The following is a 12,584-nucleotide window of genomic DNA, read 5'->3' on the forward strand; positions in this document are numbered from 1 at the left end:
TTATAGTACTGCAGTTGAAGGAAGGATGAAGTAAGGCATTTGATCCCACTGATTAAAATCTGCATACAAATTTTGGTATAAACCTGTGTGTTCTTCATAGGAGAGAAGCGTGTCTACCTATCACTGCCCAGACCAGGGGTAAGTTGCTTTTGGGTTTGTTGTGTTTACTTTGTATCTGCTGTTCTCTGACTTCTTTTCCTGTCACAACTTGATGGGGACATAACAATATCTTGGTAACATGCATTCTGACTGGATGGCTGACAGTAAAATATCAAAAGTTTGCCAATTTATTAAATGAATAATAAACAGACTGAAGACCAGTGTAACTAGTTATGTAATGCGCTTTAATCACTTTGATTGTATGTAAACTGTAAACTTGAATTCCTGTTCATTAATTTTTTACCGCATACTCTACTGTCATGCTATAAAACAAAAATGTGTATTGTTGCTATTAAAACAGTAGGAATATGCTGCAATATAGTGAAAACTGAAAGAAAAAATAAATCATGCTACCAAGACTTAACATTGTAGCCTGCGTTAACCTACTTGGAACAAGGGTTCATGTTCGAACCTGTTGTAGCCTCTTAATGGGTTCTTGTTTCCTTCTTTGATCTTCAGTGTGTTTATAAAAAAAAGTTACACCAAATTTTTAGGTGTGAGGTATTTAACATTCTTAGCTGATTATAATTGATACAGCACTGTTTCTGAGTCTCTGTGTTAGGAAGCCTCCTAAACCTTGTAAGTCTCATGTAATCAGTCGTTTGATCCATTTGCTATGAACTGGATCTTTCCATGGGTAGGAAAAAGGGAAAGAATGGTCTCAAAAGATACAGTAAACTCTAGCTTGTTTCTTTCTCTCCTTGCTTTCTTTCCTTAACCACCTGTAGTGTTGAGGAATTTGGGACCATTTCAAAATGGTCCTCTGTCTCCATGTTTTCTGTTGTGCAGTTCTGCGACTTCAAACACAATACAACTTCTAACCCTTATGAAAAGAGGAAAGCTTTATAAATTCAATATTTTTTAAAAAGTTTTATAAATCCAGTCTGCAGATTTAAATATAATACATTAGGCTTCATGAGCATGGGTGAATTTCAGAGTTATGGAACTAAATATTAAAACTTCGGATAGGGTTTCTGTCCCTCACCAGTTTGACTAACACCAGTTTGACTAAGACACATAGCTTCTGGACTTCATAATTTAGAGATTCAATGTTTGCAGTCAGAGTCCCACTTATGGATTCATAGTTTTTAAAAATATTTCAATAAAAATTTTGTGGTCAGCATTTAAACAGTTCTGCTTTGTTATTGTTTGAAAGGTTGCTGCCTTCTTTTTGAGTTTTGCAAGATACCATCGTGGAGAGTTAGAAAAAGCACAGTTTGAAAGTAGACAGAAAATGTAGATTGCATCCTCAGGACACCAGAGTTTCTTTACAGAGTCATTTCTATGCCTAGCTGATACTCTGAGCTTTGGAACTGCCTCTCTTCATGGTGTTGTTCCTCTCAGCAGAGTCTCTCCTCCCACTACTGCCACCACAGATTTGCTCTGCCTGGTGGCTGCCCACGCTGTCCCTGCACAGAGGCCACACTGTTCCTGCCAATCTAATTGGATCACATTTTGTTACATCTGATTAATTGCTGTTTGCTGGTAATGAGTGGCACCCTAGACCATGCTGTAGATGAGGACCAGAGCAGCAGTGATGATTCATGTGTGTACTTAATGCATATTTTTTCTCTGTGGTTTAAAGTGTTGAATCATGTTCTAAAAGCAGAATAACATATCTACTGATCTGACTTTTAACAGTAGTACTATTCAAAAATGCAAATGAACACTAGTGTGGAGAAAACTGCAAAAACATTGTGAGCATTCTTATTTGTGAATGGAAAAACTGATTTGTTGTAACCTGTGCTGGTTTTCTTGAATACCCTTCACTCTGCAGGTTAAATACTTGCCCTACCTTCTAGAACAAAGTTTGTGCTTACAAACAAATCTAGTTTGGTTTTGTCTTCCTTTCTTCTTTTAAGACACTGCCTTAAAAACAGCATTTCTGAAATTGCATTTCTAATATGCAGTATAGTCAAATCACAATTAGGAGTATCAGTCCTTTGTGCTAAATGTCTCGATATGAGATCTGCATTTCTAATACATAGGCAGAATTGCAGTGTCTAATCTGGGTAGACATTCATAAGATTCAGAATATTTAAATATTTTTAGATGGGAAAAGAGAAGTGGCAGAAAGCTAAACTGAGCACCAAATTGCACTACGAACTTCAGTATGAGTACTTTTGCTCAGATTCTTGAAATGAGAAATGGAGATGGCACCTGAAACTCATTTCTGATGCTGTTCACAATGAACAGTTGTTTCTTGGTTATTTTTTCCCCTGCAGGCATTACTGAGCCTAATTTCCCCAAGTACTCCCACTAATGAATAGCAGGAGGTTTTTTTCAGAGTTTTTCAGAATCTCAGACAAGGCTCTCAGTTGGGGACTGAGATTATCCAGCTTCCTCCTGTGCCTCACACCTCTCCAAGTTATGACACCGACTTTGTACTATTCCTCTGCAGTCCAGTGGTTTCTGAATGTGGACTGTGCCTCCCACTTCTGGTGGTTTTGCTGTCTTTGCACAGTGGCAGCACCAGCACACGAAATTAAAGCCAAGAACAGCAAAATATTATGAAATAAATGATTAATTACTGCCTGAGTGTGTCATGCAGTTGGCAAGCACTACCTTACCAGGTAGTCCACTCACATCAGTACCACTAATTACTGTTTAATGTGAGGTAATATTTGGCTTGCAGCCAGACTGATATTTTAGATAATTCATGACTTAAATAAAATAAGGAAACCTATTAAAAGAGCACAGTGTCAGTATATGTTTACAGCTGCCTCCTCACACCAGCATTTGTATGGGTTGTTGCCTACATCAGCTTGCTATTAGCCAAATCAGCATCCTTATTATAGCAGTAACAGAAAAATCCGTGCAGGAGTACTTGCTTAAGACTGTTTAGTCCTGAGTATTATTGAGGATTTACAGGGTAAAGGGAAGAGACTTTATTACATTAGGAAGTGGAGCCTGAGAACTATGGAAGAGGTCTTCCCCTTGCAATTTCAGGGCATCTGCACCTGCCATTTCAGGACAGACAGATCAGAACAGGTTCTCAGTTTCTGCTGAGATGTTTATTTGAACCTCTGGAACTCTTCTGCAAAGTCTTTCTCTGAATATAGAGCTACCTCTTCAAGATTTGCTAGTAAAATGATTACCAATTCCTTTTATTTAAAAATATTATTTTTTGTTTGAAACAGAAGCATAATGCAAATCTGAAAGCATTAAAGCCAGTCAAACTAGATACTGAGGTAAGATACCATCATTTTAGTAAAAAAACTTCCATATTTTTATCTTGTCTGAGGAATATGTTTTTAAGTGCCATAAATATGGTTACCATTTACAGGAACAGGCGAAAATTGCAAAACTTGGATTAGAATTGCATCTGCTAACATCTGATGTGGATTCTGAGACAGAGAAATGGGAGGATCAGGAGAATGAGATTGTGCAACATGGGCAAGGCATGTCAAGTATGGCCTATTCCATGTATTTATTTACCAGGTAATTACACTGCACGTGGGAAATTTTGGTGGGAAAAAGAGCATTAACAGTGTTTATAAGAAAGAACAAATTTCATTTTCAGAGCATAATAACTGGGATCCATTTAGAAAATAACTTGGTTCTGTCTGTAGGCTTTATGTTTTTTTATAAATTCCTAAGCTGTTAAAAACCTCCTAATTTCACACCCCCCTTTTATTTTCAAAGGGCTGAACACGTGTTTTGTTGGAGGGCATCTATTTAAAAATTATTTAAGAGACATTATTTAAATGTCTCTTGGGTATGGAAAATATTTTAAGAAGTATGTTCATAAATACTTTGAAAATTAAGGGAATGAAAGCACAAGTATATACCTGTAGATGAGATATACCTGTAGATGAGAATCACTGATCCTTGCTGTACTGAAAAGTGTTTTCTGAAACTTGTCTTGTGCAGTGTCAGCTTTCTTACTTGAAGAATTTAGGTTTGCTTGAGATTTTTTTTTTGTTACCTACTAGCCCAATTATACTCAGTATGCCAGAGACGTGGATTTCTAATCTTGTTCAGTTTATGAGAACTGAGCCATTGTTAATTCCACAACAGTACTGTAGCTACTGAGGTGTTTGTGTAATATTTTTTAATGCAGTTCCTGTACGTAGTTATTGTTGTGTCTAGTATCTTCTAAAAGACTGATATTTACAGTTCAGTGGTGAGACTATAATTTTTTTAAGTAGCAACCAAAATAATTTACAGTCAATAAATGGCATATCTTCTGCTTTTGTTATTTCCTACAGAGGAGAAGGACTTCTGAAAACTACTCAAGATTTATTTCATCAGGCAGAGGTAATGTATTTTTAATGAAATAGGACATAGACACTCTGAGTGAAGCCTGTCAGGAACTTCAGTGTCTGATTCCTTTCACATAAGTACAGTGTACCATGAATTGACTGGCAGCTGTAGATTTTGAGCAGCTCTGGTACATATTCTGAAAGTGAACTTCCCAGTGTTCTAGTATTATTACAGGGTTATTACACTGACAGATTCCAGCTAGGAGGAGGGATAGCAAACTGGCATTATGGCAAATACTTCAACACATCTGTAGTATTGTAGTATTTGTTGTGTCACTAGTTCCTGCCAGTGTTAACAGATACTAAATCCCTAGCCTGAGCAACAGGACTTTCATGAGGAAGAAAGAAGATGTAAAAACTTGCATAATGCAAACAAGACAAGGGCCTAAGTGAAGGGATGTGGGATGCCATTTCCAGGGTGCATGCCTGTGTGTAACAGGATATTGGTTATCTTTGAAAGGACAATACAACAGGGCAGGTGTCATCTGCCCACAAAACATTTGAGAGGTGCCACATTTGTGAGTGCAAAAAATAATTGGAAGTTGGGGGTTTTGTTATATGTAAAGAGAATGCCTTTAAACTCTGCTTATCTGTGAGGATGGCAGTTTGTAGTGTAGGTTATTTCAGAAGTCACTGCAAACTGCTGACTTGTGAATTATAGATGTATACAATTATTACAAGTATTTCTTGTTACCATTTTACTTAAAAGCACATTATTAAAACAGGAGGGGAAAAGCCTTGCCTTCTGTTGTGTTTCATTTTGTTATATGCTTTCTCCTCTCAGATTTTTGCCACAGAGGGCACAAAGCTTGCATCAGCTCTTCATGCTCTTTCTGATCAGGTGATGTATCTTATGATATCAGTGATACTGCTTAGAAGTTGCTTGTGCTGTCTCCTCCCTTAACTTAATATTGGAGTCTTTAACACAGAGTTATTTTGTCTTCCTGGACTGCATACCAGGTACATGATGACAAGCCTTTGCTTCTGTTGGAGGCTGAAAAACTCATCTCTATGTGCAAGCAGCTCCAGGTAACAGCTAAAGCTTCTGCTCAGGGTAAAAGTGCTACATTTACAAAGGTAAGGTAAAAATCATATGTATTTCTCAAAGTAACACCTAACTTGTTTTGAAATTAAGTAATTTAATAATTTATGCTCCAGTTAAAATATGGAATTAAGTTGCAAGTAGTCCTGTAATGCACTAGAATGCCATTCAGATAAACAGGAACTGTAATTAAGTGTACCTTAGTATAGACTTCAGAGATCAAAATTTTAATGAAGGTAATATGTATTTCTCTCACCGTAATAATTACTGTTATTATTGTTATTGATGATTAACATAAATGTAACAAATTCCAAATCCCCAATTCCACTACTGAAACACATTTGTTTATCAGTAGGTAGCGTCTACCCTGGACTGCGCTGATTTTTTTCCAATATTCATATTTGCTATAAATAACTACTTAGACAGCTGCCATGAAAGTTTCATCACTGTTAACACAAAGAGTAGATCTGCAAAGATCAGAGGGGATCAATGTCCCTGAGCCAGCAGTGATCAATGTGAGCAAGACCATTTCCACACACCTGGATGTTTGTTTCCAGTTCGCTCCGGAAAAGGTGTTTCAGTTTTCCGGCAGGGTGTGAAACTGGCTAAAGCATGCAAGCCACTCAGAACCAAACTGAGCACCTGGGGACTACTGAGTGGTTTTGTTTTACACTCTCCATGTTAAATGGGAGCTCCAGTCTGTTTATACGGTGATGTATCAGTACATAGCAATAACAAGTTCTCAAATTAATGTTTGAGGGCTCAGACTTGTGACCTGTGCTGAGTGTTAAGACTTGAGATAACTTTCAGTGTAACATTCAGCTAAGGGTTAGATGATGCATGGCTTTCTAAATCATACTGGCAAGACATAAAACAAAAGGAAAACCATGAAGAGTTGTGATGATTCAGACTTAAATCATAAGAGCTCTTTTCCAAGAGACTTCTGATACTGTTTAATATAATATTATTAGTAGTTCATTCTCTTGGGATGTGTCTGCATCATAGCTCGAGTCGTGCTTAACAGAAGGGATGTTCTTGTTTTATATGTGCTATACAGAGAAATTTTTAAAAATGTAGGCAAACCCATTTGATTAGGAGATATTTCAAAAGGACAAGTATTATTTAACCCAGCTCAAAGCAGATCACCATCTCATCCCAAAAACGACTGCCTAACACAAGTATTGAGTTGTACTACTCTACTATTACTTGTCTTGTTTAGGTTGATGCATGCATTCTGAAAACAAGGAATGTGATGACTCTGTTATGTCAACTTCTTCCACTTTGTTGCAAATTACTGAGAAAGGTGAGTACTTGCTAAATCTGTACTATCTAAAAGTTCTGGGGTTTGTTTGGTTGGGTTGGTTGGTTGGTTGGTTGTTTTTAAGAAATATTTCTTACATACATTCGCAGACTAAAGCAGGAAATGGTTGTCTTAAGCCTGCTCCACCATGGAAAGAGGACAAAATACGAACCACTACAAATGCACGTACTCCAGAAAGAAGAGTGGACACGTTTGGCATCAAGTCCTTAGAAAATCATGTAACAAACATGACTTTTTTAGAGAGCAAGTAATCATAGCACTGTGAGAAATGCAGGAACTCCCATTTGAAAATAACACTTGAAGTTTCAAAACTGCTTTCTTTTGTGGGAAGTCAAGCCAGGTTAATTTGATATAAAACTGTTGACCTTTGTCACATCTAATAGATGTCCTGTTACTTAGCCATTAATACACCAGCTAGTCCAAATGCTCTGTATTTTTATAATGTGAAAGCCTTTCCTATGCTCACTATTGATTTTGTAATTAATGCTTACGAATGTCTTAATGGATGTGTCAACCCAAAGATGCTGCTAATAGACATTTTCTGTAAAGACCCCTGTGCTGCATACGCTCTATGTAACACTACTGTTGAAGTCTGTACACTCATCTCTGGCCTATTTCAGTCTATGTATTTGATAAAGCAGAATCAGGAATATAGTCTGAAAGGCTGTGGCCTGAAGCACTGAAATGTTACCTTAGTTACAAGTTATACCTGCAATGAAGTAGTTCTAGGGAAAAAAAACCCCCTCTTTCAATAGCTGCACCCCTAAATTTTAATCTTGACATGATTCATCTCTACAAAAAGTGTATTTCTAAGTGATTAATAGTTTTGATTCAAAGCCTTTTTCTTTTACCCTATTTGTAGATGGCAGTTGTTGCTTTCTTTTTTATTAAAACTTACTGAGCAGAATTTGAGTTGCCTGTAGAACCACTGAAGTATTATGTAGACTTGACATTATGTCATTTAAAACTGAAGAAAATAGACACTGATTATTACAAAATTCTGTACAAAGGGCATTATTTGACTTCAAGATACTATGAAAGTACAACTTGGTGTGAAATATGTTTATCTGCTCTTTGTACATAGGCTTTTGTTGCATTTTTGTTTTCCATTCACCTGTGTCAAACTCCATATTGTATTAGTTTAGCTAAATTACATGATACCTAAATGCTATGATTTTTTTAAATGTGCTGTGCTTGCATTAAGCAGAAGCAAAGCTGATTGTGGAACATAAATAATTTCCAACATGTCATTCTGAACTTATTTAAAAACCTGTAGTCCTAGAATTCAGAGAAAAAGAAAAAATTTACATTAAGTTTTTACAGAAATTTTAATATACAAATTATTTGAACTGGTTTATTCTTTTATGAATCAAAGAATTTAGTTCCACTTTTAAAAACTGGCAGTGGTCCTTTTCAATACTATAAAACTCAGAGTGTACAATAAAAGTTATTTAGTATCAAATATGGACAGGAAATGTAGAGTTGATTTCATGAAGCAGAACTGCGGCGTTTCAGCAAAACTTCCTCATACTCCTTCTGTGTCAGAAGTCCCTGAGTTATACTCTTGCTTTCTTCAAATTTGGGTAGAACCACTGCGATGTACCCCTCAGTTGATGGCTAAAAAGCAAGACTGAAGTTAGCAGTGAAATAAAAGCTGAAAAATAAAGAACAAGAAAGTGTCTTACCTTTTCTTGCAGAAGAGCAGGATTAGTGAGGATGTTCTCATTCACTTCAATCAGCCGCCCTCGTATGCAACTGCGAAAGGTTCAGATTCTGTAGGTGTGTGTGTGGTATGTCAAGGTAAGAAAAAAATGGGAAAAACCTTACCTGTAAATGGTGTATTCCTCTCCATCTGATGAAGATATCCTGCACAGAGGGGCAAGTTCCGTTAAAAACTGAGCTCCCTGCATTTGGAAAATAAATAAACATGTCTGTAGTTTTAATTACACAGGGCTTCTAAAAGTATTACCATCAGCAGTGTCTAAAAGGAAGGATGTGTGACATTTATGGGTCATTCCAAGTTCCAGAGCTGTGCTTCCCTACAGAAGGGAAGATGCCAACTCAGTTATGTGCACAAATCAAATAGAAGCTTGTTCCAAGCTTACAGATTTAGTCAGTGATTTTGGTGTAACCAAGTTCAACTGCACCTGCAAAACCTCACCACACTGAACTGGCCCATCTACTACTATCTAGATCTACTTGAAAAAAAAGTAGGCTCTAAATCCTTTATATCTTCTTGGAAATAAATTTTTATTATTTTATGGATGTGTACACTGTACACTACCAAAAAATTACTAGAAGTGAATGGGTTTGAGCAACACTGGAAACCACCAGTGCTGTAGGAGCACTGCAAAACCCTGGCTGGGACAGGCAGACAAGCACCTCCTGAGGAAGTCTAAATTCTTCAAGTACAGAGGGGCTGGTTTTAAATGAAATACAAAAGTAACCTGCTGGGTTTCTGTCCAAGAAAGGACAAAGATCTCAGGCAGTGTGAGAAATTATACTTAAAACTAAGGAAATCAAAAAGCCCATACCCTTTTTGACTTCCCAGAAACCTTATTCTGAAGTCTGCTACAGTTTGCACTGATTTGGTAATTAATGTTTTTAATTGTTTTCCCACTTTGAAGAAGAGGGTGGGCTTCTGCCAAGGTGATGACACAGATCCTGCAAAAAAAAACCAAACAACAAAACAATTACTCACTGTAGTTGTAAGAAGCCACACCTTTGTGCTCTAAGCAATCCCACAACCTTGGCTCCCTATCTTATTTGACATCTGCTGTACCAAACTGAATGAAAATGGTATTCTGACCTATAGCCACTCCCACAGGAAATGCTTCATTTTGAGATACCAGACTGGACTGTCAAAAGCACTACACTTCTTACTGAAACAGAACCACTGCTTTTAAATAAGCCAGTGCTGCTCTATCTGTTGTACCCCAAGAGAGCCCCAAGAGTTGGTTCATTTCAGCCAGTAGCTGAAGTAGGTATTCGGGTTAAGACAAGTAAATCACAATGTACTTTTGTCACAAAATGTAACACAAAGCAGTGTTTCTCAACAGCTAAAGGCCCTTTGTGGTGAAGAGTTATAGCTGATAAATCCTTCGGTGATCTAGGCCTTAGTTAACTTGCTGCTTGTATTTCATTTTTTTCTAAAGGAGTTTTATTTCTTACCATGACACTGGACAATTTGAGACAAACCCAGCTGAAGAGAGTTGGCCTGCCTGGCCTAGAACCATGCCTAATGCACAGCCATGAACTTGCCAGTAAATGAGGAGTGGAAGATATTCTGTTTGAGAGTATAAAACCTACAGCAAGCACCAGAATCCACAGAAGAGTGACTGCAGAGAAAACCAGGGCACAGAACCAGATCTCTCCCTGAGAATGCTGTATCCATCTCCCCACACTCCTGGGGAGTTCTGGCTGTGCAGCTCCCACAAGAGGGAGCTGGATCCTGGTGAATGCATCCAGCATGTCCAAGCAGCAGAGCTACTTCCCTTCATCCCAGTCTCCTTCTAAGGGGAAGATGACAAATTATCTTCGAGCTGTTACCTGATGGAGCTGAGACCTCTCAAAACAAAAAATCAAGAGACAACTTTACACTGCCTAGAAACAGCAAACTGAGCCACAGCCCCATACATAGCAGTGGTAAAATACTTTACAGAACATCTGGCTGCTGTGGAATCCAAGGGTCCTGATAATTCAGAATTCTAAGAATCAGAACAGTGTTCACAGACAATTGAATGTATCAGTAGGATTTAAAAGATTGTTTATATGAGACACCTCTGATTATATTTAGTATTCAGTACAAATAGAAGGGTGTCCTTCCTTGCTGCTACTGTCACACCTGCCATTTGAAGGTACTCTGGTTTCCCTTTTGAAAGCATTGAGGAGGAGGAACTGCAGGAAACAGCCACAGAGAAACTCCAACTCCAAAGGCTGCAGCCAGGTGATGGTTGTGCCCTGTGCCAAGCACACCCTTCCTTTTACTCTGAATTCCTAGAGCAGGCAACTCACTGAGAACACAAATGCTGCCTCACCTTCCCTCAACCCAAGAGCCACTGGCCCTGCCAGGTTTTGTGTGGACAGTGGTTCTCTTCTTCCCTCTGGGACTAAACACCCCAGAAATGTTCCTGATGCCCCAACAGGCTGCAGCAGGGGGAGGTAAGGCATGGACGGTGACTCCATACCAGAAACAGGTTGATTACTCCAAATAACTGAATATCCAGCTACATCCAAGCAGAAGCAAGACACTTTCGTGCCTTCACCATCCATTAGTGTGTGTGTACAAGGAAAAGCAATTAAGTTTTATCTAGAAAAAGCTGAATGTTTGTTCAAACTGAAGGAGTTCTAAATCAAGTTAAACAGACTCCTTCAAAATGTCCTTACGGGAGGGCCTTTTGGAACATTGTTCTTCTGCTCCTGCTGATCACAGAATCCATTGGGTTAGAAAAGACTCTCTGAGATCGAGAGAGGCCAACCCCTCCGCTTCTCATTGGAGCGGCAATTAAAAGAGGGAGAGGCCGATCTGCCACTCTCCCCACCTCCCACCTTCCCGGACAAGGCAGGCTCGCCCGGTGCCGTGTCCCGGGCCAGCCCTGTCCGTGTCGCGGCTGCTGCAGCCACCGCCGTTCCCTCCGGGAGCGCCTCCCGCGGCCACTCGCCTGTTGGAGTGCTGCAGCACGCAGAAGTCCTCGCACGGCCGCCCCTTCACGTCTGCAACAAGGGCACAAACAGGAGTCAGGGCCGCGCCGCCCCAGCCCAGCCCAGCCCAGCTCAGCCCAGCCCGGCCCGGCGCGGCCCCGGCGGTACCTGGCTTGTACCACCGTGTGAAGTAGCGCTCGGCGCCGCCCGGACCCGCCGCCCCCGCAGCCATGCCCGGCACCGCACAGCCCCGCCCCGCCCCGGCGGCGCGCCGCGATGACGCCGGAGGGCGGACCCGGCCCCGCCCCGCCCCGCCCGGGAAACCTGAGGATTAAAACCCTGAGAATACAGTCTTTTTCTTTCTTTCTTTCTTTTCTTTCTTTTCTTTCCTTTTTCTTTCTTTCCTTTCTTTTCTTTCTTTCTTTTCTTTCTTTCCTTTCTTTTCTTTCTTTCTTTTCTTTCTTTCCTTTCTTTTCTTTCTTTCCTTTCTTTCTTTTTCTTTTCTTTCCTTTCTTTTCTTTCCTTTCTTTCTTTCTTTCTTTCTTTCTTCCTTCCTTCCTTCCTTCCTTCCTTCCTTCCTTCCTTCCTTCCTTCCTTCCTTCCTTCCTTCCTTCCTTCCTTCCTTCCTTCCTTCCTTCCTTCCTTCCTTCCTTCCTTTTTCCTTTTCTTTTCCCTTTTCTTTTCCTCGAGGCTGTAACATCTTTAGCTGTATCCGCATAAAACCGCTCAGACACTGCAGTTTGGTTCAGTGGTTTATTTTGTCCAGCACACAGCAATACAGTAACAGCTACAGTGACCATATATACACACCAGAAAAATACTTTAATTAAAAAAAAAAAAAAAAAACAAAAAAACAAAAAAAAAAAAACCAACAACAACAACAACAACAAACCCCAATATTCCATTAAAACATGTTTTTGTTCCCTGCTCGTGGATAACAAATGACCCGGTTTTTCCACAGAGATTTTAATTGCACTGGTGTCTCAGTTCAGGCAGCAGGAGAGCCTCTGTGAATTCCATTTCAGCCTTTGAATTCCATTTCAGCCTGGGCTGTGTTTTATATAAACATAAAAGAGTTGCATTCCCACAACACACACAGCGTCACATTTAGGCACAAAGGATGCAGAGAAATCGTACCAGTGCCTGATCCCCACAG

At 39.5% G+C, this 12,584-nt stretch overlaps 2 protein-coding genes across 2 annotated transcripts in view; one reads left to right on the forward strand and one right to left on the reverse strand.

Annotated features, from left to right (window-relative positions):
* CTNNAL1 (catenin alpha like 1) overlaps positions 1 to 8,242 on the forward strand; it is a gene marked incomplete at its 5' end in the record, with an annotated part of 66,823 nt that extends 58,581 nt beyond the window's left edge. Inside the window, 8 exons of the mRNA XM_083873415.1 lie at positions 101 to 138; positions 3,300 to 3,350; positions 3,446 to 3,600; positions 4,371 to 4,419; positions 5,209 to 5,265; positions 5,385 to 5,501; positions 6,686 to 6,769; positions 6,877 to 8,242. Of these exons, the coding sequence (XP_083729541.1) occupies positions 101 to 138; positions 3,300 to 3,350; positions 3,446 to 3,600; positions 4,371 to 4,419; positions 5,209 to 5,265; positions 5,385 to 5,501; positions 6,686 to 6,769; positions 6,877 to 7,038 (713 nt within the window). The 3' untranslated portion in view covers positions 7,039 to 8,242. The remainder of the gene's footprint in view (positions 1 to 100; positions 139 to 3,299; positions 3,351 to 3,445; positions 3,601 to 4,370; positions 4,420 to 5,208; positions 5,266 to 5,384; positions 5,502 to 6,685; positions 6,770 to 6,876) is intronic.
* Positions 8,243 to 8,262: 20 nt separating this feature from the next.
* On the reverse strand, positions 8,263 to 11,967 carry ABITRAM (actin binding transcription modulator). Its single transcript, XM_083873754.1, has 6 exons — positions 11,597 to 11,967; positions 11,449 to 11,500; positions 9,322 to 9,451; positions 8,615 to 8,691; positions 8,473 to 8,542; positions 8,263 to 8,404 (listed from the first exon to the last, which is right to left on the reverse strand). The coding sequence occupies exons 1-6, from the start codon at positions 11,658 to 11,660 to the stop codon at positions 8,276 to 8,278; spliced, it is 522 nt and encodes a 173-aa protein (XP_083729880.1). The 5' UTR covers positions 11,661 to 11,967; the 3' UTR covers positions 8,263 to 8,275.
* Positions 11,968 to 12,584: the final 617 nt, after the last annotated feature.

Source organism: Zosterops lateralis (genome assembly GCF_965231275.1).
Source record: "Zosterops lateralis genome assembly, chromosome: 1".
Taxonomy (NCBI): Eukaryota; Metazoa; Chordata; class Aves; order Passeriformes; family Zosteropidae; genus Zosterops; species Zosterops lateralis.

Excerpts from the sequence above, each read along its gene's own strand:
- ABITRAM (XM_083873754.1), bottom strand. The coding sequence starts at position 11,660 with ATGGCTGCGGGGGCGGCGGGTCCGGGCGGCGCCGAGCGCTACTTCACA. Across the intron at positions 9,452-11,448 it reads GTGCTGCAGCACTCCAACAG|GATCTGTGTCATCACCTTGG; the intron begins GCGAGTGGCCGC and ends TTTTTTTTGCAG. Across the intron at positions 8,543-8,614 it reads GAGGAATACACCATTTACAG|TTGCATACGAGGGCGGCTGA; the intron begins GTAAGGTTTTTC and ends AACCTTTCGCAG.